Here is a 26,216-nt window from a genome sequence, read left to right on the forward strand (position 1 = left end):
GAGCCCCAGTGAACTACAATTTAAGTGATGCGTTTAACCTGCCCTCCAGGTAATTTATGAATAAACGTAGCAATTCCAGCACCAAGATTCATCTTGCTTTACTGAGATGTGCTAAATCATTCAAGAAGCACAAATTGTCATTTGCATGGACATACTGTAACCACTAGACATTTCGTTAAAACATGGGAAGGTGGCGAGAATCCAGCTGGCAGTATACGGTACTGAAGATGTTTCCTTGTTATAAATCAGATGTATCATTATGTGCATCACTGAAGAGCACAACCAGTTCCCTTTCTTTAGCAGAGGTAGCACCCAAGGAAAAAACATCTGGAATGTGTATATGCAAACAAACATTTTCTGGGTACCAGAAAATACTGAAGTAAAAATCCCTGCCCCTTTCCCTATGCTTCTTTGATATAGATGTCTTTGGCATCAAAGACAGTGCCTTGGGATTTTCACTTAAGCAAAGAATGAGCAACTTGAGTTCTTTAAAAGGTCAATGGCCCTAGGTGTCATCTTTACATAGATATCACAATCAGGGACATCAACGCGGAGGGGGGGGGGGGGGGGGGGGGGAAGAAATTTGATATACAGCCTGCCATACAATCAAAGTGATTTACATACTGTAAACAATGTGCTAATTATAGACCATTGGCCAAGCAATCTTGGCTACCCAAGTTGATAGATAAGATAGTTTGTGAGCAGGTATGTTTTCCTGAAAGATTTTGATTGTGCATAATCCAACTAATCTGGTTATCGGAAAGGTTTGACTGGGTGACCAAACAGTTGGACGTGGGAGGGGCGCTAGATGTGGTGTACTTAGATTTCAGCAAAGCCTTTGATATGGTCCACACAGGCCACTGATAAAGGGCTGTCTAGTTAAGGTTTGTCTCTTTGCGGATGATACCAAACTCTTTTATAGGGTGGACACCATGGAGAGTGTAGTTAGCACGAGGAACGATCTGGCAAAGCTTGAAGAATGGTCCAAAAATTGGCAACTAAGATTTAATGCAAAGAAATGCAGGGTCATGCACTTGGGTCACAAAAACCCGAGGGAAAGGTACAGTATAGGGGGTGAAAAGCTTCTGTGTATGAAAGAGCAGGACTTGGGGGCGATTGTGTCCGATGACCTTAATGTGGCCAAACAGGTAGAAAAGCCGACACTCAAAGCCAGAAGAATGCTTGGGTGCATAAGGAGAGGGATGACCAGCAGGAAAAAAAAAAAAAGAGGTGATAGTGCCCATGTACAAGTCTCTGGTGAGGCCCCATTTAGAATACTCTGTGCAATTCTGGAGACCGCACTTACGGAAATATATAAACAGGACTGAGTCAGTCCAGAAGGGCGGCTGCAAAATTGGTCAGCGGTGTCAGTCATAAAACATACAGAGACAGGCTCAAGAACCTCAACATGTATACGCTGGAAGAGAGGCGGAAAAGAGGGGATATGATAGAGATATTTAAATACCTCAATGGCGTTAATGTACATGAGGTGAGCCTTTTTCAAATGAAGAAAACCTCTGGAATGAGAGAGCATAAGGTGAAGTTAAGAGGAAATAGACTTAGGACAAATCTGAGGAAATGCTCTTTCAAGGAAAGGGTGGTGGAAGGATCTCCCGGTGGAGGTCGTGGAGATGAAGACTGTGACAGAGTTTAAGAAGGCATGGGACAGACACGTGGTCTCTCTTATGAAAAGGAGGAGTTAGTGGTTACTGAGGATGAGCAGACTGGATGGGCCATATGGCCCTTATCCGCTGTCATGTTTCTATGTTTCAACATGGTATACTTGTAAGGTGTTGCAGTTAGGTAGGAACAGATGGGACAGTTTTAAAATGAATATCCTCTTTCTTAGACAATAGAAAAAAAGAGTGCTGGAAAATGGTGAAGTACTAACCTGGTGAAATTGTGGGATGGGAGTCTCTCAAGGATCTGTACTTTCACCCTTACTTTTCAATATTTTCTTACAACCCCTGGGTAGGGTTATTAGACAGTTGGGTTGGGAATGTTATTTATGCTGATGATGTGCAATTGATCATTCCTGTTAAGGATCTGTCTCAGCATAAATAGACCAGAGGGAAACAGCAACACAAGCGAAAATGCACAAGACAGTGCAGTGGCCCCCAGATGGAAGAAATCTACCTACTTTTATATTGGTGAAATGGTTTGGTGGTAAACACAGACAAGACGGAAATAGAAGGGAAAAGGGATGGAAAACAGTTACCATCAGTGGAGTTGTGTGTAGGAGGAACTAAGGTTTCATCCACTGAAGAAAAAGTGGACAACCTGGGGGATTTTCACTTGCAAACTGCGTAAATGAATATGGAAAAGAGTGATATCTGACACGTCAAGCAATGATCTCCCTTATGGTGTCTGTTATACTATCCTCACTTGACTACTGTAATGAGATATTTTTAGACCTGCCAAAGCTGTAGATTCATCAATTACAGCTGGTCCAAAATGCTGTGGCTAGGATTTTATTGGGAAAAACACATTGAGAGAATTTCACCTATGTTGGCAGAATTACACTGGCTACCAATTTTGTCAAGGCTAAAATTTAAAATTCTGTTGTTGACTTTTACTGCAGTGAAGAATGACTGCTAAATATTTAAATAGAAAGTTGAAAACTTATGTCCCTAGACGTTCTCTGAGATTTGGCTAAATACACCTTTTAGAGATTCCCCCCCCCCCCCCCCCCCCCCCCGCCAAAAAGGGTGAAGTCAAGGATGTTCTGTTATGGAACACTTTACCAAGGGAGCTTCGTCTGGAAAATGTGAGGAAATGCATGCATAAAGGAATCCTATGCAGTAGGAATGGATCCTCAGAAACTTAGCCGAAATTGGGTGGTGGAGCAGGTGGGGGAAGAGAGGTTGGTGGTTGGGAAGCGAGGATAGTGGAGGGCAGACTTATACGGTCTGTGTCAGAGCCGGTGATGGGAGGCGGGACTGGTGGTTGGGAGGCGGGAAATACTGCTGGGCAGACTTGTACAGTCTGTGCCCTGAAAAAGGCAAGTACAAATCAAGGTAAGGTATACACATATGAGTTTATCTTGTTGGGCAGACTGGATGGACCATGCAGGTCTTTTTCTGCCGTCATCTACTATGTTACTATGTTACTATGTGAGGAAATTTAGGCTCTTTACCTCCTAACAAAGAGAAATTGAAAGTTGTCGGAGATTGGCTTAAGCTTTGGGGAGGTTTTGGTATTTTTTTAAAGTGTTTTTGTGGTGTTAGTAATATTTTGAGAGTGTTTTTATGTAAACTGCTTAGACCAATCACTCATTTGTATTGTATAGCAATATATAAGAATTTTAATACACATAAAATTAAAATAAATACATATACAGTCCTTTCTCTGTTCCCAGTGGGCTCAGAATCTAAGCTGTGATCTTTTTTTTCTCTTTGTACGTGAAACAGTGGAGAGTTAGGTGACTTGGCCAGGACCACAGGGAGCTGCAGTGGGAATCAATCCCAGTTCTCCTGGTTCTCAGCCAACTGCACTAACCATTAAGCTACTTCTCCACTCCATTCAACATATGTCCGACAGCGGAAGCAATCGCTGGGATGATCAGTCAAACGTCTTTTCACTGCACAACTTGAAGCAACTGGTCTGCTTCTGCACCGCTAGGAGGAAAACCGATGCTGGGAAATCAAGTGATGAAACTGGTCCAAAAATGTAAAAGTTGAATCTATGTCTCACTGGTAGAAGGACATAAAAAAAAAGCCCTCTTGAGTAGAGCCTGACTGAAACCAAATCTGCAACCAAAACTGGCTCCACCCCGACTGCCGCTGGACGTTCCAGAAGCCATTCGAAGCAGGAGCAGGCAGGGATCGCTCCTGTCTCCACTAGCCACCAATGACATGGTAGGCCCAGGAGGGGGCACTGGCTCTTTTTGGACAGGGAGGAGGGTGTGGGGGCTGCACAGCATAGTTTTGGTTCTAGCCAAAACATGGAGTTCTGGCCAGTTTCAGCACCAAAGCTGAAACTGAAATTCGGTCAGCATCTTATCTCAAGGTCTAGACCTATCATCAAAAGGGAAACTTATCTGAAGTGCACAGGGAGAACCTTTATTACATGATGAAAAGGTGTGAAAGAGAAACACGTTGACCAGGTCCATGGACAAAGAGACAGAGGGGACTTCATATAGTGATGGCAAAGTCCCACATACATCAGATAAAGCTTTCTGGGCTTTTTTACAATTTTGGGTAATCTCTGCATTGGAATCTCTGGATGTCATCCGCTTTTTGCGCTGATTTATTCTGCTTGTCTAGAGAAATCTACGCTTGTCCGAAATGATTTTTTAGAGTGCTCCTTCATTTAAGTAACAGGAGAGCATGGTACAAAATTGATGAAATTAATGTCTCGTGGAAGAGTAGCCTAATGGTTAGTGCAGTGGGCTTTGATCCTGGTAACCTGGGTTCGATTCCCACTGTAGTTCCTTGTGACCCTGGGCAAGACACTTAACCCTCCATTGCCCCAGGTACAAAAACAAAACTTAGATTGTGAGCCCCCTAGGGACAGAGAGGGTACCTGTATATAATGTGTACAGCGCTGCTTAAGTCTACTAGCGCTATAGAAATGAATAGTAGTAGAAGTCGTACAAACCACCAAGTAGGATAGAAAACTCCCATCCAGAGCGTTGTCTGAATCTGTGGACCTGACACTCTACCAGAGTGAATTCATTCAGATATAGGGACAAAGGGGATGAGCAGCACTGCTCTGGGATCATTAGGAAAAAAAAAAGCTATAATTACTACAGAGAATGGAACAGTGTTTTTGGATGGGCATGGCAGTCAGGAAAGAGAAACCCAAACATCCCGAGGCTGAGTGTCAGGAGCTGTCACTTAGAGTGATCACATTTCCCTTAGCAAAGCTCCTTGTTCCTCTGGCACCAGGCAAAGGCGGACATCCACATTAGAAGCTTTGTGTGAGAATCACACAAACAAAACTAACATCAAGTTACACAATGTCCTAGATAGTTACTATATCATTGCAGGTGAGAACTGTACATCTAGAAAACATATGCTCCCCACCCCTGCCCCCAGATACAGCCTAGGTTTCTTTGGGGTAAGAAGAAGAACAACAGACAGCTGTACAAGGATGTAACACCCAGCCACCAGGGAAGCACATAGAACATATGAATGCCTTTGTTACCTGGAAAGTGTGCTAAGGATCTTTCAGTTCATGCAGTGTGCTCTTTTTCCCTCTACTACTGCTGGTAACCATATAAGATCTGCCAAATACTCAGCAGCAATATAACAGACATTACACTTACCAACTCCTGAATGCCTTGCTGTTAACATTTTGCTGTGGGTACTCTAATGTCATCCAGCATCACCTATTAAGTGCATTCTTGGGGGCCTGGTACTTCATCACGACACTCACTTTACCAACCAAAATGTTCAATGTTTCTCCTCAACAGGCCTCTGCTCTAGTCCTCAGAACAGCCCCCCTTCCGTTTCAGTTCACTCTATTACATCCCCTATCCAGTATTTATTCCCCCCAGGGACATAACCACGAGCACTTTGAGTTTAAGCCCACTCCAAAATTGTGGCACTGGTTGAATCGCTGGTGGAGCTGCCCAAGCCCAGCTAGTTGAAGAGGTCCACTGCATGAGCCTCCTACCGTGCTGTTTGAGCAGCACAGCAGTTGGCAGCATGCTTCAGCCACCGATGCCGGCCCTCCTGCATATGCTCAGTTCAGGTACTTGAAAATGGAAAATAAGATGATACCTTTTTATTGTACTAGCCTAATACCATTTTCAATGAAGCTTTCAGAGGCCAAACCCTCCTGCCTCAGGTCAGGACAGTATACTACTGTTATGGTATCCTCTCCTGACCCGAGGAAGTCTCTGAAAGCTAAACAAAAATGTATTAAAATCAGTCAAGATAAAGATATCACCATATTATTAACCTTTATTAACCCAGCTACCACATTACTTTTTCCTAAATTAAAAATAAAATTATTTTCTGTACCTTTGTTGTCTGGCCATTTACTTTTTCTAATTGTGTTGGTCGCAGTCTCTTGATTCCGTTTTCATTCGTCTTCTCTTAACTCTCTTGCCAGGGTTTCCTGTCCATTTGTCATTTTCTCTCCTTTCTTCAATTTATTTTTCTGTCTCTCTCTCTGTCCAGATTTAATTCATTCTTACTATCCATTCTTTAATTTCCCTCTTTTTACTTCATCTACCCATGGCTTTTCATCTTTTCCTCACCTTTGTTCTTCCCACGCCCCTTCCTCTTATTCTCCACTTTTTCACTAGCTTTATCCTCTCCCCTCTTTCTCTCCGAATTCTTCCAGTGTCTTCCCTCTTTCTCTCCTCATCCTTCCACCCATCTACCCTCTCCCAATCCTTCCATCCAGTGTTTCTCTCTGTCTCCCTTTCCTTCTAGCCAGTTCTCTCTCTACCCGTTTCCATTCAGCTTGTCCCCTCTCTCTCCCAATCCTTCCAGGGTCTCCCTCTTTCTCTCCCCATCCTTCCATCCAACATCTTCCCTCTCTCCCCATCCTTCCATCCAACATCTACCCTCTCTCCCAATCCTTCCATCCAGTCTCTCTCTTTACCCTTTTCCATTCAGCATGTGCCCTCTCCCTCCTCATCCTTCCAGTGTCTTTTCTTTCTCTCCCTACCCTTCTATCCAGCATCTTCCTTCATTCTGCCCTCTCCTTCCAGCATTTCCCCTCTTTCTCGCCCTCCTTTCATCCAGCATTTCTCCTCTCCATCTGACCAGCTAGGGTCTTCCCTTCTCACCATTCTTCTCCCCAGCAGCTTCTCTCTCTCCTGCCCTTTTTCATGCCCCCACTTTCTCTCCCCATCTTTCTACTCATCTTGCTCTCTGTACCCGTTCCAGCCAGCCTCCCCCTCTTCTTTCATTTTCTCCCCTCTGCTCTCTCCATTTAGCACCTCTTGCCTCTCTCTCCACTCCCTTTCCACCCAGTACCCAGTGTTTCCTGGCCACTGCTGCTTCTCCCAATGAGCAGCAGCGGCCAAGGCAAAACAAGAAAAGCAAGCGCAGGGCCACAGCAGCCTGTTGACTCTGCAGGTTCTCTGCCCTTGCTGATGTCAACTTCCTTTTCCGGGGGCCAGAGAACCGACAGAGCCGACAGCGCATGCCTGAAGACTGTTGCGGCCCCGCGCTTGCTTTTCTTGTTTTTGCCGTGGCTGCTCATCAAGAAAAGCAGCGGCGGTAGCAGCAGCGGTGGAAGTGGATCCCCTGGCACATGTGCCTCAGCTGCAGACTTTCCCACATTCGCGGGAGTGCGGAAGACTTGGAAGATCTGACATGTTCCACTTCAGAAGTTGTTCCCAAAGGCGGTATATCAAACTATAGCAAAGTTGAAAATTATAGCATGGATGGTGGCTAAAAAACAAGAGCAGTGAAGAGTTGCTTAGCCGAGAGCCACTGACATAATATGAGCTCACATACCTTTGGTCCGTAGAAAGCCCCATCTCCTGGGTTCAGCTCCCAAGGTTGGCCAAAGTCATTCAGGCTTTTCTGCAGTTGCTGAAACACAGAACAGTTGCATCATCTTCCTGCAAACTCCCAGAGCGATTTGTTTACTATATGGTTGACGGTACAATTATCATTAAAAAGGATGAATCACAATTACTAGAACTTCTCTACCAGCTGCCAAAACACTTCAATCCAGGGTTGATATGACATGAAGTCTTTCCACAATCAAAAGTAGCTGGGTGGGTTTTGCTTTCTTTTTTTTTTTTTAAATCCTCTGCTTTGACATAACAATGTAAATACACAGCCTGAACACACAAATCACAGGACAAGCAGTCCCTTTGAATGAAAAGGGAATGACAGACAAACATAGAAACATGACGGCAGATAAAGGCCATATGACCCATCCAGTCTGCCCATCCTCTGTAACCCCTAATTCTTCCTGTTCCTAAGTGATCCCACATGCTAATCCCATGCCTTTTTAAATTCTGGAACAGTCCTCGACTCCACCACCTCCACCGGGAGGCCATTCCACGCCTCCACCACCCTTTCTGTGAAATAATACTTCCTTAGGTTACTCCTAAGCCTATTCCCTCTTAACTTTGTCGTATGCCCCCTCATTCCAGAACTCTCCTTCATTTGAAAAAGGCTCTCTTCCTGTACACAAATGCCCTTGAAATATTTAAACGTTTCTATCATGTCTCCCTCTCTTCCTCCTATCTTCCAGCGTATACATGTTGAGGTTCATAAGCTTATCCCTATAATTTTTGCATTCAAGACCGCTTACTAATTTCGTAGCCGCCCTCTGGACCGACTCCATCCTTTCCATAGGTGCTGTCTCCAGAACTGCACGCAGTACTCCAAATGGGGGCCTCACTAGAGACTTTTACAACGGCACTATCACCTCCTTTTTCCTGCTGGTCATGCCTCTCTTTATGTACCCAAGCATCCTTCTGGTTTTGGCCGTCACTTTTTCTACCTGTTTGAAAGCTTTAAGGTTGTCAGACACAATCACCCCCAAGTCCCTTCGTACACTGAAGCACTACACCCCCTATACTGTACCGTTCCTTTGGAGGTTTGCGACCCAAGTGCATGACCCTGCATTTTTTGGGATTAAACTTTAGTTGCCAAATATCGGTCCATTCCTCTAGCTTTGCTAGGTCCTTCCTCATGTCATTCACACCCTCCAGGGTGTCCACCCTGTTGCATAGTATCATTGGCAAAGAGACAAACCTTACCAGACAGCCCTTCCGCAATATCGCTCACAAAGACGTTAAAAAGAGCCGGCTCTAGGACCAATCCCTGCGGTATTCCACTGACCTCCTTTTCTTCAGAGCAAGCTCCATTTACCACCACCCTCTGGGTAAAAAAATTGATTGAATGGTAGGAGACAAATCAGTTACTCTAGGTCCTGCACCGAGGACACTCAATTTAGCAGTCGCCTGTGCGGAACCGTGTCAAAAGCTTTGCTGAAATCCAAGTATACCACATCAAGCGCCCTCCCACATCCAACTGTGTGGAGCCAACAGAACTTCTCCGAGTTCCTTAAGCATCCTCGGGTGTATCCCATCAGGCCCCATCGCTCTGTCTACTTTTAGTTTGGCAAGCTTCTCACAAACACAGTCCTCCCAAGAAATGCAGCTTCAGACAAGAAAAACCTGTCAACGTGTCATGTCCCCTACCTCAACACAAGCGGTGTCCTCAGGCTGCGCAGGGTCCTGGCAACACACACTTCACTGGCTCAGCCTTGAGCCATGTCTGTGTACTTCTTCTCTGGCTGCAGGCACCTTGATTGCCTTGCTCTCATGCACCTGGATCTGCTCTCTCTGCCTGGCTTCCAGGCTCTTTAATTGCCTTACTACCACGCTCCTGTGTTGACTTTCTCTCTGCCTACCTGACCTATGGAAGCTCTCTCCTTCAGCTGGTTCCTGTCTACGACAGAAAGCCTGCACTATTCCTGGGACGCTTTCCCTCTGCCTCATTGCTTCGGCTTCTACTTGGGTAAGCGTTTCTCTTCAGCATACTCTTCTGTTTGCTGCCTGCCTGTAAAGACCCTGCTTGGACCTGGATTACTCTTCTGTTTGCTGCCTGCCTGTAAGACCCTGCTTGGACCTGGCTACTCTCTTGTCTGCTGCCTGCCTGAATATCCTGCCTGGACCTGGTTAATCTCGTCTGCTGCCTGCCTGGATATCCTGCCTTGAACTGGTTACTCTCTTGTCTGCTGCCTGCCTGAATATCCTGCCTGGACCTGGTTATTATCCTGTCTACTGCCTGCCTGAATATCTTGCCTGGACCTGGTGACTCCCGGGTCAGTTACCCGCCTGTATACCTGCCTGGACCCAAGACACTCCTTAGCCTACTGCCTGTCACTCTGTTGCGACCCACTCCTGAACTTCTTCCTTCTGCTCTCCTTTGGCTGGTCTCTCTGGGCGCCCCCTTTCCTGGCCTCTCAGTATAAGTCTTTCGGCTGCCCGAACCTGGGGGCTCAACCCTCGGGGAACGGCGGTCACCACAGGTGAACTTCGGGGTTGCTCAGCCGTCAAGCAGAACCCGTGTCCGTGTCTTTTCACACCCAGCAGCACACTGCTCAGCACAGGAACTCACCGTATCTGACACAACGTTTCTGCCAAGATCTCAAAAAAGAAACACAGTGAGCCTCTTCCCTTCTACCAGAACGCAGTTACTGGTGCTTAAGACTTCCTAGTCTTTGCCTCAGACCTACAATTTCACCAGATGGTGTATTAAAACTGCCCTCCCTTGAATGCAACATGCCAACTCATCTGCTGCAGGGGAAACACAGGCAAGGATATTTTTACAGAGATAAAGCACCCGATAAAACAGCAGGAGTAAATGTGTGCAGGTACTTTTCCTGGGATACCAATGTGGGAATTACAGAATTACCCTCTCGTGCTTTAATCCGTCACTGGTGTCCTGTAATTAACTAGCTAGTCACATGAACATGGATTAAAATTGACTGCACCTACTGCAATTTTTTTCATTAGGTTTGTCACACTTACGAAATTCCTGTTACTATCTTATCGGTCTATACATTTCACCTCCACTTACCCCCTGGGTTATCTACTAAGATCTTTATTTTTAAATTTGTATGAAGTCTTTATTAAACAATTGTCAAGACATCTTTACAGAGTACAGCATACCAGAACATGTATGCAATTATTATTATTATTAGCATTTGTATAGCGCTACCAGCCGCACACAGCGCTGAACACCTGACACAGAGAGACAGTCCCTGCTCAATAGAGCTTACAATCTAAAAATACAGACAGACAAGACAATTAAGGGCGAGGGAAGTACTGGGTGAGAAGGAACAAGGGGAGGGCAATAACATATGCAATAACATATCTAGCCAACACTACCAAAACTTTCAGGAGTACCATACCCCAACAGAATACCACAGTAATATTTCTTGAAGTAATACAAAGTAAGTGCAACTTCAAAGTGTTTTAACAGTTTTCGTATACCCATCTCCCCTAAACCTTCCCCCCTCCCACACCCGCTCCTCATATCTCACTTCCCCCCCAACCCACATAATTCCACAACTACACAGGATCCAATTGCACCACACATCAGCTCAGCAAGCACAGTACTTCAGAAAGGGGTTCCAAATAGCCTCCCATTTGGCTAGAGTGTGACATTTGATTGCCCAAAGTCTTTCCATCTCACAAATATACCAGTTTGTTTAACCATTTAGTAATAGGAGGGACAGAAGGTCGCTTCTAGTGCGCACCCAATATCACACGAGCCACAGACATCGCATGTCTCACCAGTAAGGATTGGGACTTGGTTAGGCTCTGGGGCTGTTTGCAAAACAAAAAATAAAGCAGAGACCAACTAAGTGGTCTCTCTATGCATATCTGTAATCTATATTGTATTCCCTTGCAATAGGCCCTAGCCTTCCCACAAGTCCACCAAAGGTGACCCATAGTCAGCATGAAGCTGACATTTGAGAATAAATTTGACTAAGGTGTGCCAGCGTCAGGTACCACCTGTACAGCACCTTGACACAATTTTATTTTATAGGAACAGAGATAGAGACCTTTAGAGAAGCCCGCTCCAGGAGAGACCAGTCATCCTCATTGATTTCAATCCCCAACTCCTCCTGCCACCTTCTACAGTGCGCACAAGCAGGTTTAGCCAAGGATCTCAAATATTTATACAAGCCAGAAATCAAGCCCTTTGTGCCCCTAGAGTCCTCACAAAAATCTTCCAGGTAAGGATTTTCTCTAAGTATCTGGGTCTTGATTGTGGGAGAGGATAAAAAATGTCTCAGCTGAGTATAGGCACAGAACTCCTACGGCAAAATGGAGAACTCTTTCACCATAGTGTCGAAAGATTTAAGGGTGTCCCCCTCGTACAGTTGACCCCAATTTGTAAGACCTAGCACCCATCGAGCAAAAGGCCCCCGACCCATGCCCGGAGGAAACATTGGATTCATCCAAATAGGTGATAAACGTGAGAGCACCATTTCAGGCTTAGGGAATATGACATCCCTATAATATAAGGTGGACGAAATCGAAGGGCAAAGGAATTCTACGGAACTTTCTAGGGATCCACATGAGCCCACAAAGAAGAGAGGGAGCCACAGCCTCCTGTTCCAGCCTAACCCGAAGTTTCTGATGAGAGTTCTGGTACCACTCTAGAGCAGAATGGGTCTGGGCCGCCCTATAATACCAAACAACATTAGGCACTCCCAAACCCCCCTTCCCCTTGTCCTGATAGAGAAGGGAACGTGGTAATCTATGCCGTTTATTATGCCAAATGAACAAGTTTAATCACCTTTGCACATCAGAAAGAAAGGATTGAGACATTCTCAAGGGAAGGACCTGAAATAGGTATATCAATCGAGGGAGAACATTCATTTTAAAGTAGCTATACATCCAAACCAAGATAGATCCGCCTGATCCCAACGATCCAAATCTCTATAGATATCTTTCAGGAGAGGAGGGTAGTTTGCAGAAAATAAATCAATGAATTGATGAGTAAGAACTACACCTAAGTACTTCAGTCCTCTGGTAACCCAGCAAAAAGGGAATTTATCTTTAAGAGAAGCCAACAAGTTTGGTGGAATGCCAACCGGCATAGCCTCCAATTTACCCATATTGAGTTTAAAACCAGAAACCATAGAGTATTCATTTAAAACTTGTAGCAGATAGGGGAACGAGATCAAGGGCCTAGTCAAAGAAAGCAATATATCATCCGCAAATAGTGACACTTTGTACTCATTTCCTCCCACTGAGATCCCCGTTACATTAATATTAGAACGCAACTGCTCGGCTAACGGTTCCATTACTAGAGCAAAAAGCATCGGCAAAAAAGGACAGCCCTGCAGCGTCCCCCTCCAAGGAGGAAATAGCGAAGAATTACCACCATTACTCTGCACACATGCAGATGGGGATGCATAAAGTGCCTGAATCCAACATCTAAAATGAGAGCCAAATCCAAATTTTTCCAATACTTTATCCATAAAAGGCCAATGGACTCTGTCAAAGGCCTTTTCTGCATCCAATACTAGTAGGCAAAAGGAAAATTCCTCCTGATGGGCAAGATGTATTAAGTTAAGCACCTGACGAATATTATCCATAGCTTGTCGGCCTGGAACAAATCCAACCTGATCTGGATGAAGCAGGACCGACAGCACCGAAGCTAATCTATTTGTCAAAACCTTTGCCACGATTTTAACATCAGAACTGAGAGCCGAGACTGGACGGTATGATGCACAATTGGTCTTGTCCTTACCTGGTTTCGGAATCACCGCTATCCATGCTTCCATCATAGAACTTGGGAGGGGATTACCCTTTCATACTTCATTAAGGATATCCAACAGAAGTGGAGATAATTCCCCTAAGAAAGTCTTATAAAACTCGTTCGGAAACCCATCTAGTCCAGGGGACTTACATCCTGGAAGCTATTTGATAACCTTATGAACCTCCTCTAATGTAATCGGGCCCTCTAATAAAGCTAGTTGTTCAGGGGATAAAGTAGGCAGAGATCGAGCTGCTAAATATTCATCAATACGAGTAGAGGATAAAGACGTGTCAACTGAATAGAGAGTATGGAAGAAGTCCTGAAAATGACGAATAAGAGGAGAAGTAGTTAGAAAGGAACCTCTTCCATCATCTATTTTAAAGATCGTCCTGTCCACTTTCTTCTGACGTCCCAGTTTATTACTGTGGCTATAATGGGTCTGCCATCGATGCTGGTTAATAAACTGAAGCTGCTCAGAATAAATACCATCTAAACGCAATCGCGTAGCCTGTAACTCCCTGAGAGTATGATCCGAACCAGTGGTTTTGTGTTGTTTTTCCAAAGTGTGAAGTTGAGACAAGCAGTCAGTTATTTCTGCTTTCTGTAGCCGTGCCTTTTGGCTCGCTTTTTGAAGAAAATATCCCCGAGTAACAGCCTTCAGCGCGTCCCATAGTACCCCTAGAGAAGAAACCGAGTACAAATTATGCTGCAAGTAATCTTTCAATACATTTCTATACCCAGCAACTAACTCTGGTTCCCGGAACAAAGAAGTATTAAGAGTCCATCTTATATCTTTACCCTCGTCACAAAACGAAGGAAAGGTCACCCAGACTGGTGCATGATCAGATATTGTAATGGGTCCCATTCCCATTTCAAGGCTCCCTTTGGCCAGACAAGTATCTATCAAAATATAATCTATCCTGGAATAGGTATCATGGGAATGCGAATAGAAGGTGTAGCCCGAACACCTGGATGCCTTAGCCGCCAGGGATGACATACACCCAGGTCATAGTAACATAGTAGATGACGGCAGAAAAAGACCTGCATGGTCCATCCAGTCTGCCCAAGACAAACTCATATGTGTATACCTTACCTTGAATTTGTACCTGTCCTTTTCAGGGCACAGACCATATAAGTCTGCCCAGCAGTATTTCCCGCCTCCCAACCACCAGTCCCACCTCCCATCACCGGCTCTGGTACAGACCGTATAAGTCTGCCCTCCCCTATCCTCGCCTCCCAACCACCACCCCCTCTTCCCCCCAACTGCTCCGCCACCCAATTTCAGCTAAGCTTCTGAGGATCCATTCCTTCTGCACAGGATTCCTCTATGCATATCCCACGCATGTTTGAACTCCGTTACCGTTTTCATCTCCACCACCTCCCGCGGGAGGGCATTCCAAGCGTCCACCACCCTCTCCGTGAAAAAATACTTCCTGATATCTTTCCTGAGTCTGCAGGACACCAACAAGGTCTCTTACCAACTCAGAGAAAGCACCTGAAATCTTATAATCATTTGCAACAGGAGGTCCAGATCTATCCATTGCCGGATGAATGGTAGAATTAAAATCTCCTCCAACAATCAGGTGAACTGCTTGTGTAACAGGAATCTTTGAACGAATAGTTTGAAAAACACCTCTTGAGATTGATTTGGTGCATATATTGAGGCCAGCACTACTGGATTAGAATCTATACTCAGTGTCAAAAACAAAAATCTACCTGTAGGATCCTGTTTTATGTGCTCCACTGTCGCCTGTAAAGAACAGTGCAGTAAAATCGCAACACCTCTTTTCTTTCAGCCATCGCTCACCGAGGCACAGAACACATGGGGATAACGAGGATGAACCAACAACCACTCGTAGTCTCTCCTGAAGTGGGTCTCCTGCAGAAACACAACCTGAGGGCCATAATGCACAATTTCTTTAAACAATTTTTGGAGTTTCTGGGGAGAATTCAGCCCCTTAACATTATATGAAAAAACCTTTAATGCTGTCATTTACAATAAAGATAAGGGTAAAATCTGTTGTGTATCACCAGCTGACAAACCTAAACACACCCAACCTAGCCTAATGGACCCTGTGTCAACACCCGCTAATGCTCTCCCACCCTCCCAAAGCCCCCCCTGCCCCCAAATCCACTCACAACTCACACATCTTGTACTACTTCTAACCCCCCTTCCTGTCCAATCCCAATCACCCCCCGCCCCCTAATCCACCCTAACCACCAAACAGACATCCAGAACAGAGGGAAACCTGAGTGGGAAGATCAAGGAGAAAACAAGCCACGCTCCGAATGAACCACCCAAACCCCGCCCCACACCCCACTCACTTCCATCCAGCCACCATCGCACCTCACAAGCCTCCTTTCAGACAATCTTTCAGAACACTACCCCAACAAACCCCCCCCCCCCAAACAAAAAACACCTTTGTAGTACAGTTACAAGTCCAAATCCAGCAATGGAAAGGGCTCCAACTAAAGGCAGCGAACAGATCAAAAGATTTTAAGTCCAATTCGGGCCTTCTACAGCGTTTTCTTTCTCTTCGGAGATACCCTCTGCCACTGCTGAAGCCTCTCCTTGGTGGCTGGAGCCATAAAGTGTTTAGGCAAAGGAGATTCAGTCATGTTGGTGTCCTGCAAAATTTTCCAAGCTTCCTCCAGCTTACGGGGTCTATACGTCTTCCCCTGAATTGAAAAACATAGGGTAAATGGAAAGGCCCAATGATAGTTAACTTTCTTCTTAGACAAAATGTCGAGAACAGGTTTCATAGCCCACCTTAGAGATAGAGTAAATGATGACAAATCTTGGTACACTAAAACCTTAGCTTTATTAAACTTCAAATTGGGGAAGTTTCGAGCTTTCTGAAGATTTTCTTTATCAGTGAAGTTAGAAAATCTGACCACAATATCTCTGGGTTGATTTTCTCAGGGTTTCCCCAAAGCGCGATGTGCTCTCTGTATCACAATAGAAGCAGTGTCCCCGCTATCTCCCATCAATTGCTTACAAAGTGATCGAACTATTACTGGAACGTTCTCCACAGCCCCGTTATCGGGGACACCTCGAAATTGCAAATTCTTCCGCCGCTCACGATTTTCAAGGTCGTCCATTTTGTACTGTAAATCTTCCATCCGATCTTCAAATCTTCCCAGGTGAGCTTCTGCATTAGCCATCTGTTCCGACTGGTCTAAGCACGAGTCTCCAGCTCCTCCACGCACCCACCCAGTTCTTTAAGGTCGACGCTCAAGACATCTATTTTATCCAACATTTCCTCTTTAGAGGCTTTTATCTCGGTTTGGATATTTACTAAGCACTGCTGCAAAGATTTCGATGAAACACGCTTGGAATGCGACGTACAAGCGTCCGCTATTGAAACTGCAGAATCAAAATCGGAGGGAGAAGGGAGAGCAGGAGAAATATGGTGCTGAGAGGCCTTACCCGTCGAGCGAGTCAAAAGGCGCTCCGGATCCTTGCGCCCCGATGAAGGCAGCTTACTCATGATTATCCAAAGGAAACACTATTTTGTTTTTCCCGTGCTCGAAATTGGCACAAAAGTGGCAGCTGATATCCAATGATGCTGATTATTAGCAAAGATTTGTTTAATAAATCCTTGGAGACGGGAGAGGTTCCGAGGGATTGGAGAATGGCGGAGGTGGTCCCTCTTCACAAAAGTGGTGATAGGGAAGAAGCTGGAAACTACAGGCCGGTAAGCCTCACTTCGGTTATTGGAAAAGTAATGGAAGCCATGCTGAAGGAAAGGATAGTGAATTTCCTGGAAGCCAATAAGTTGCAAGATCCAAGGCAACATGGTTTCACCAAAGGGAAATCGTGCCAAACGAATCTCATTGAATTCTTTGACTGGGTGACAGGAGAATTAAATCAAGGACGTGCTATGGACGTAATCTACATAGATTTCAGCAAGGCTTTTGACACGGTTCCCCACAGGAGGCTCTTAAATAAACTAGACGGGCTGAAGATAGAACCCAAAGTGGTAAACTGGATTAGGAACTGGTTGACAGGCAGACGCCAGAGGGTGGTGGTGAATGGAGTTCGCTCGGAGGAGGGAAAGGTGAAGTAGTGGAGTGCCTCAGGGATCGGTGCTGGGGCCGATTCTGTTCAATATATTTGCGAGTGACATTGCCGAAGGGTTACAAGGTAAAGTTTGCCTTTTTGCAGATGACACCAAGATTTGCAACAGAGTGGACACCCCGGAGGGAGTGGAAAACATGAAAAAAGATCTGAAGAAGCTAGAAGAATGGTCTAACGTTTGGCAATTAAAATTCAATGCGAAGAAATGCAAAGTGATGCACTTAGGGAGTAGAAATCCAAGGGAGACGTATGTGTTAGGCGGGGAGAGTCTGATAGGCACGGACGGGGAGAGGGATCTTGGGGTGATAGTATCTGAGGACCTGAAGGCAACGAAACAGTGTGACAAGGCGGTGGCCGTAGCTAGAAGATTGCTAGGCTGTATAGAGAGAGGAGTGACCAGCAGAAGAAAGGAGGTTTTAATGCCCCTGTATAAGACGTTGGTGAGGCCCCACCTGGAGTATTGTATTCAGTTTTGGAGGCCGTACCTTGCGAAGGATGTTAAAAAAATGGAAGCGGTGCAAAGAAAAGCTACGAGGATGGTATGGGATTTGCGTTCCAAGACGTATGAAGAGAGACTTGCTGACCTGAACATGTGTACACTGGAGGAAAGGAGGAACAGGGGTGATATGATACAGACGTTCAAATATTTGAAAGGTATTAATCCGCAAACGAATCTTTTCCGGAGATGGGAAGGCGGTAGAACGAGAGGACATGAAATGAGATTGAAGGGGGGCAGACTCAGGAAAGATGTCAGGAAGTATTTTTTCACAGAGAGGGTGGTGGACGCTTGGAATGCCCTCCCGCGGGAAGTGGTGGAGATGAAAACGGTAACGGAATTCAAACATGCGTGGGATATGCATAAAGGAATCCTGTGCAGAAGGAATGGATCCTCAGAAGCTTAGCTGAAATTGGGTGGCGGAGCAGGTGGGGGGAAAAGGGGTGGGTGGTTGGGAGGCTAGGATAGGGGAGGGCAGACTTATACGGTCTGTACCAGAGCCGGTGATGGGAGGCGGGACTGGTGGTTGGGAGGCGGGAAATACTGCTGGGCAGACTTATACGGTCTGTGCCCTGAAAAAGACAGGTACAAATTCAAGGTAAGGTATACACATATGAGTTTATCTTGGGCAGACTGGATGGACCATGCAGGTCTTTTTCTACCGTCATCTACTATGTAAGAAGGAGCGGGAGCTAAAGATCGAGGCAGCCATTCAGAGCTCTGACGTCACTTCCTCATCTACTAAGCTGTTTTAATGACACTGGAAATATCAAACTGTGTGATAGTGTGTACTGGTATTTCAACATTTTTTTATTATTAATTCAATCATGTAACATGTATGTCCAGGTTATTCTTGCTGTACACTGCTTTGGGTGAATGTCTTCAAAAAAGGTAATAAATCTTAATATGTACATAAAAAGAGTAGCGTTAACAAATGGATTTTGACAGAATCACAAGCAGAGTAGAGTTTCCAGGATCTTGTTCCACTGCCTTTTTCCTGCTAGCAATGTGACCGATGTTCATGACTCAAGACTGTTGTAAGGCCCTTTATATACAAGAAAATTAAAAAAAAAAAAGGATTGGAGCCACTATGCGGGCGATGAGAGACTGAGGGCCAGATGTAATAAACCTAACGAGCCAATAATGAGCCATTAATGAACAAGTAGTAAACACTGGCATGCAGTAAAAGATGTTTTACGACGACGGTAGCAGCTAACGAAAACGGAATGCAGATGAGCAAATTGTGTAGAAACCCTATTGTAATGAGATGCACTAAGCTTTTTCGAGTGCCTTAACGCTGGAAACTCTAACGAGAGGACTGCACCTCTCGTTAGGGCTGCGCGGGATCGAAAACTGATAAAAAACTGCTATAAAAATCATTCCGCCCCCCGCCGCAATAATAAAAAAAAGTGCAGTTGAGGCCGGCCATCGGAAAAAGGCGTCCGTTTTCACCGTCATTCCGCCCCCCCGCCGCAATATAAAAAAAAAGTGCAGTTGAGGCCGGCCACCGAGAAAAGGCGTCCGTTTTCGCCGTCATTCATCTCCACAATAATAAAGAACGTCTTTTTTGGCCGTACTTCACTCAGCTGAGAGACCTGGAAGTCTCTGAGCCAATCACAGCGCGTTTAGCTCGGCTAAAGGCGCTGTGATTGGCTCAGAGACTTTCTGGTCTCTCAGCTGTGAAGCACTGCCAAAAAAGACGTTTTTATTATTAAAAAAGGGGGGAAATGGCCGGCCATTAAAAAAAAAACGCCCATTTTGGCCCCTTGCAATAATAAAAACGTCTTTTCTGGCAGTGCTTCACTCAGCTCAGATACCAGGAAGTCTCTGAGCCAATCACAGCGCATTTAGCTCGGCTAAAGGCGCTGTGATTGGCTCATAGACTTCCTGGTCTCTCAGCTGTGAAGCACTGCCAAAAAAAACGTTTTTATTATTAAAAAGGGGGGAATGACTGGTAGTCAAATTAATGGAAAGTATGGTAACCAAACAACTCACCCACTACCTGAACAAATTCACAATATTACACGAATCACAATCAGGATTTCGATCTAACCACAGTACCGAAATAGTGCTAGTTACTCTCTTAACCAAATTCAAACAAACAATTGCAACTGGCAATAATGTACTTCTCCTGCAATTTGACATGTCCAGCGCATTCAACATGGTCAGCCACCAAATATTATCCCTTTCCTTGATGCATAGCCATTCCCTACCGATTCGCTATGGAATTTCGTACGGAACGGCTCTAACGACGACTTTAGTGCATCTTGGCCTGAGTGTACGAAGGAATCAGTCACAAGCACAAAATATTTTCAAACCAAGTTAGCCAAAGAAGTGGGTGTTCATGAGGTTATGGCCTCAAATCAGCCCCACTTGAGTAATCAGAACTGCATCAGACATTTCAATGGAGCAAGTTAAATGTGTTCTCCTATAACAACATCCATCAGAAGAGCCAACTGGTTCAAACCCAAGGTTTGTCTTGCCCAACATCCCATTTCCAACAGCAGGACTTTTGGGTGCTGCTGCTTGGCCACATATACACATTGGTGTCTTAACTATGGGTGCCCAAATGGAGGCCAGAGATCAATGGGGGTGGGGCAAGTACAGAGGGAAACCATAGTTGTCCCAGGCAGTGCCTGCAGGGATGAAAGAAGAAGGGAGAATTTAGACACCACTATCTGAACACTCAAAAGTCATGAGCCATCCGTGGAGGAGTGGCCTAGTGGTTAGGGGGAACTGGGGAACTGAGTTCGATTCCCACTTCAGGCACAGGCAGCTCCTTGTGACTGGGCAAGTCACTTAACCCTCCATTGCCCCAGGTACAAATAAGTACCTGTATATGTAAGCCGCATTGAGCCTGCCATGAGTGGGAAAGCGCGGAGTACAAATGTAACAAAACAGAAAAATGAAATGCTGTGATCAGCACTCTCTTTCTGAGGGTTCATTCCCTAGCCATCAGAGCTGCAGGCTGTGAACCAGGACCACTACAGTTCAAATTCCACTGATCTTCCTTAAGACTTTGTGCATGCAATTTCACTGTCTGTTGTCTCAGACTGTAAGCCCGCTCTGAAACTCCATGAGAAAAGATGCCAACCTTTTCAGCTTGATCCCAGAGCTCGGCATCCCCAAGGAACTGATCTGGGCGAGTGGAGAGACAGAAAGTGAACGTGAAGCCAAACACAGAGTACACGGTTTGCAGAAAGTCCAGGCAGCCAGCAATCTCAACATCCAGCTGCAGTTAGGGAAAACAGTAAGAAAACAGATCAGTACAAAAACCAAAGGCTGGAAACACACAAACATGTCCTTGACTGCCAACTCCTGTCTAGCTGCGAGGGATCCATGCACTCCTGTTGGAAGGCACATTATAGTGAGGGGTTGTAAGACTTGCTGTGTGATCCTTTTCTCCTCAGCCTCCCCTCTGGTCACTGTCCCTCTCAGGTTCAGTATGGCTTCTGTATGTGTGCAGAGGGGAGGGGGAGGGGGTGTCTCAGCTTCTGTAGTACATACCTGCTCAGTCAGGGCGTGGGATATCCCTTACCTGCTCCATGGCACAGAAAATATGAGCGTCATCCTGCTGGAAACGGCGCACCCGGGTGAGGCCTGACAGGGTGCCCGAGAGCTCATTCCTGTGCAGTACCCCAAAATCAGCAAGCCGGACGGGGAGCTCTCGCCATGACCGTGGGCGGTGGTCAAACATCAGGCTGTAAGCAAAACAAGGACAGAGGCTGTCACAGCCACGCTTTCAGTAAATCAAAACCCTTCAATATCTCTCCTCCCCCCCTTTCCCAGAGGGTTTACAAGCCTCGGGACTCACCAGTGACCAGGGCAATTCATGGGTTTCAGGGCAAAGGTCTCGCCATCCAAGTGGAAGGAGAACATGTTATTCTTGTAATGCTCCCAGTGACCAGATGTCTCCCACAGCTTAACATTGTACAGGTTTGGGGAGATCACCTCCATAAAGCCACGTTTCCTGTACTCACTCTACAAAAGAACCACAGAAGACAGCACAATGAGTAAGTCCAATGGCACTAAGAACTCAAACAATGATGGGTTGCAGGACACGAACAGACGCTAATTCAACGGGCTTTAAAGGCCATGCCTTCCTAGAATTCCATATTTTTATTGGCATTTTCAATGCACAACATGCGTTATTAACATACACCAAACAATACCAACCATCAGGATTAAAGAGACTACGTATTTATATCATATGCTTTGCGGCCAAAATAAAGCAACTTGAGGAACACAGTTTCAGACAGACTGGATGAGGAAGCAGTCTTGGTAGCCTGTCTTTTTCCCCCCAGATTTTAATCACAGTTTCCCAAACTGTGGGTGGTGATCCCCAAATGGAGTCTGTAACCTGGGTGGGCCCTCCACAGAGACATTGGACCATGTCTCCGAGGGTCACACACTTTCTGCGGCCATGATCATGAGATTGTAGCCACAGAATGTTTGATTCGTCAGTTGTACCACAACGTCCAGGTAACGGCATTTACATACCCTACAAGAATACAAAGTGTGAAGCAATCTTGTTCTGTCCTAATCAATGGAGGAATCCGAGATATACCTTTACGGTACAAACCCACGTGCTATGGAGCTGGGATGGTGGCATCTCCACCTCTTGCATGAAATCTCAGATTACACCATACATTTCATAAGTACATAAGTATTGTCATACTGGGAAAGACCAAAGGTCCATCGAGGCCAGCATCCTGTTTCCAACAGTGGCCAATCCAGGTCACAAATACCCAGCAAGATCCCAAATATGTACAAAACATTTTATACTGCTTATCCCAGAAATAGTGGATTTTCCCCAAGTCCATTTAATAACGGTCTATGGACTTTTCCTTTAGGAAGCCATCCAAACCTTTTTTAAACTCTGCTAATCTAACCGCCTTTACCACATTCTCTGGCAACGAATTCCAGAGTTTAATTACACGTTGAGTGAAGAAATATTTTCTTTGATTCATTTTAAATTTACTACATTGTAGCTTCATCGCATGCCCCCTAGTCCTAGTATTTTTGGAAAGCGTGAACAGACGCTTCACATCTACCCGTTCAACTCCACTCATTATTTTATAGACCTCTATCATATCTCCCCTCAGCCGCCTTTTCTCCAAGCTGAAGAGCCGTAGCCGCTTTAGCCTTTCCTCATAGGGAAGTCGTCCCATCCCCTTCATCATTTTCGTCGCCCTTCTCTGCACCTTTTCTAATTCCACTATATCTTTTTTGAGAAGCGGCGACCAGAATTGAATACAATATTCAAGGTGCAGTTGCACCATGGAGCGATACAAAGGCATTATAACATCCTCATGTTTGTTTTCCATTCCTTTCCTAATAATACCTAACGTTCTATTTGTTTTCTTAGCCGCAGCAGCACACTGAGCAGAAGGTTTCAACGTATCATCAACGACGACACCTAGATCCTTTTCTTGGTCCGTGACTCCTAATGTGGAACCTTGCATAGCTATAATTCGGGTTCCTCTTTCCCACATGCATCACTTTGCACTTGCTCACATTAAACGTCATCTGCCATTTAGACACCCAGTCTCCCAGTCTCGTAAGGTCCGCTTGTAATTTTTCACAATCGTTCTGTGATTTAACACTCTGAATAACTTTGTGTCATCAGCAAATTTAATTACCTCACTAGTTACTCCCATCTCCAGGACATTTATAAATATGTTAAAAAGCAGTTCTTGCTCATCTGCTGAAAAATTTTTAAGCAAGGTGCTGAAGAGTTCCCTGTATTGCCTCCCCCTCCAGAGGGGAGCTGGATTGAATTTTTGAAACACTTCATGATTATAGATTATAGAAATCTAACCTTAATGAAGTCCATCAATGTCGTGTAGATTTGGGTTCCTCTGGGCAGGAAAAAGCAGCTGCCGGGGCTCATATCATGGAAGAAAAACAACTCCTGGGCCTAAAAATACACGACAGAAAAAAAGGCATCTCTAACCACTATACCTCTATTCAAGAAATCTAGACTGCCCCAACTTGACATTTCATTCTTTAGATTGTAAGCTCCTTTGAACAGGGACTGTCCTTTTTGTTAAACTGTACAGTGCTGCGTAACCCTAGTAGCGCTCTAGAAATATTAAGTAGTAGTAGTAGTAAGTGAAAGTATTATCACCACCCCCCCCCCCCCCCCCGGCCCCCTTACACACTGCTGAGGATTACTGACAACCTGGAACCAGCCGGTGCTCTCACCAACAGTGACTCAGGAAGGGATCTAGTGGCTGCTGTTCCTACAGGTGACAACTGCCCGCAGATCAAAGGAAAATGTGGTGGAACATGGGATAAAGCTTACAATCTTTTCAACACGTTTAATTGGGTCATGCATTTGACATACAAATTTTCTGTGGTATGGCCAAAGCGGTTTATGCAATCTAAACTTTTGTATCTGGGGCAATGGAGGGTTAAGTGACTTGCCCAGGATCAGAAGGAGCTGCAGTGGGAATTGAACCTGGTTCTCCAGGGTCTCGGATCACTAGGCTACTCTTCCAGTCCAATATGTTATGATACATTTAAGGGTCATACATTTGGTAAGGGAAGCACCAGTCACACTAAGGAGCACTCCTCTCCTCCTCTCTCCAGCGAGACTGGAAACCTGTTCGACCACACTGACTCTTGCTTCGATGCTTTCAGAGAATTGAGACAAAGGGAAGGGAAGTGGAGGTTTCCTTTCTGTTGCTCATGCAGTGTCGCATTAATTCATATCGGATGTCAATTCGAGGAGAGCCGGATCTAGAAAGAAGACAACTCTTCTCACCTTCCCTATGGTACGATGGTCTTGGCTGCTGGCTTCCTCCTGAACCCTTTCCCATTCTCTCAGCTGCCCAACATCTGGAAAGGAGATACCGTAAATCCTTTGCAGCTGCTCATGGCTAGGGTCTCCATTCCAATAGGAAGAAGAATTCTGTCAGCAAAGGGGTACAAGATGCAACTTACATGACAGGGTAAGGAACAGAAAGGGAAGCTGAGCATGAAGTTAAAATACTTGGAAAGCCAATAACATAACACATCACTTCTTAGCTCTCTCTCCCCTTACTTTAATCCTACTCAACTTGTTTTCATGACTTCAGTATTAAACAACTATAGGACCCATCTCATGCCTTGCACTCAGATGAAACTCTTTTTTTAGAACGAGGGTTCACAACCCCAGCTTCTGGTCACACCATGCCAGTCAGGTTTTTGGGATATCCACAATGAATATGCATGAGATAAACTTGCATGTACTACATCCACTGTATATGACTTGACTTAAATTAGAAATCCATCTGCGATACCTGGATCTGACTACTTGGCAGAATTTAAATATGCTTTTTCCTTTTGAATTCATCCCTCTCCGAACTATTATTATACATTCTTTATTCACAATACTTTATTGTAACATAGTAACATAGTAGATGACGGCAGAAAAAGACCTGCACGGTCCATCCAGTCTGCCCAACAAGATAACTCATATGTGCTACTTTTTGTGTATACCCTACTTTGATTTGTACCTGTGCTCTTCAGGGCACAGACCGTATAAGTCTGCCCAGCACTATCCCCGCCTCCCAACAACCAGCCCCGCCTCCGAACCACCGGCTCTGGCACAGACCGTATAAGTCTGCCCAGCACTATCCCAGCCTCCCAACCACCAGCCCCGCCTCCCACCACCGGCTCTGGCACAGACCGTATAAGTCTGCCCAGCACTATCCCTGCCTCCCAACCACCAGTCCCGCTTCCCACCACCGGCTCTGGCACAGACCGTATAAGTCTGCCCAGCACTATCCCCGCCTCCCAACCACCAGCCCCGCCTCCCGATCTTGACTAGGCTCCTGAGGATCCATTCCTTCCGCATTGAGCCTGCTAACAAGTGGGAAAGCGCGGGTTATAAATGTTACAATACAATATGCAAATTCCTCTCATGCATAGTCACTGTGGATATCCTGGAAACACGACTGGCTTGGTGTGTACTGAGATGGTGTAAAAATGTACTTTACATGACCAGCTCTTCCTCCATCGCAGGGCCTACAGAATGGAACCGCCTGCCTTTGTGTTTAAGGATAAAATGCAATTAAAAGCACGTTTATTTGGCCAGGTTTTCTTATGGCACTGTTGTCCATCAGTTGACTACTGTGCACGTTATACCAAGGTTTCTTAACCGAGTCCTCAGGAAACCCCGCGCCAATCTGGTTTTCAAGCTATCTATAATGAAATGAATATGTACGAGATATAGTTGCATACAATGGAAGTGGTGCATGCAAATATATCTCATGCATATTCATTTCATTGCGGATAGCTTGAAAACCACTGGTGTGGAGAAACTGTGCCTCATACTCTTTCAGATTTGTGGTCCGGTCTGTTTGATTTTATTTTAATTCATACGGTTTTATTTTAGTCACATTTGTATATGTTATTTAAGACTTGAGAGCCCTTTGTTGTG

The 26,216-nt window shown here is 45.3% G+C and overlaps 1 protein-coding gene across 1 annotated transcript in view; it reads right to left on the reverse strand.

Annotated features, from left to right (window-relative positions):
* Window positions 1–26,216, reverse strand: part of TARS2 (threonyl-tRNA synthetase 2, mitochondrial) — an 84,693-nt gene that overhangs the window by 16,159 nt on the left and 42,318 nt on the right. The window contains exons 8-13 of the mRNA XM_030187565.1: window positions 24,558–24,704; window positions 23,610–23,708; window positions 21,603–21,769; window positions 21,327–21,489; window positions 20,883–21,020; window positions 7,422–7,499 (exon numbers count right to left, since the gene is read on the reverse strand). Coding sequence (XP_030043425.1) covers window positions 7,422–7,499; window positions 20,883–21,020; window positions 21,327–21,489; window positions 21,603–21,769; window positions 23,610–23,708; window positions 24,558–24,704 — 792 coding nt within the window. The remainder of the gene's footprint in view (window positions 1–7,421; window positions 7,500–20,882; window positions 21,021–21,326; window positions 21,490–21,602; window positions 21,770–23,609; window positions 23,709–24,557; window positions 24,705–26,216) is intronic.

This window comes from Microcaecilia unicolor, chromosome 14, assembly GCF_901765095.1.
Source record: "Microcaecilia unicolor chromosome 14, aMicUni1.1, whole genome shotgun sequence".
NCBI lineage: Eukaryota > Metazoa > Chordata > Amphibia > Gymnophiona > Siphonopidae > Microcaecilia > Microcaecilia unicolor.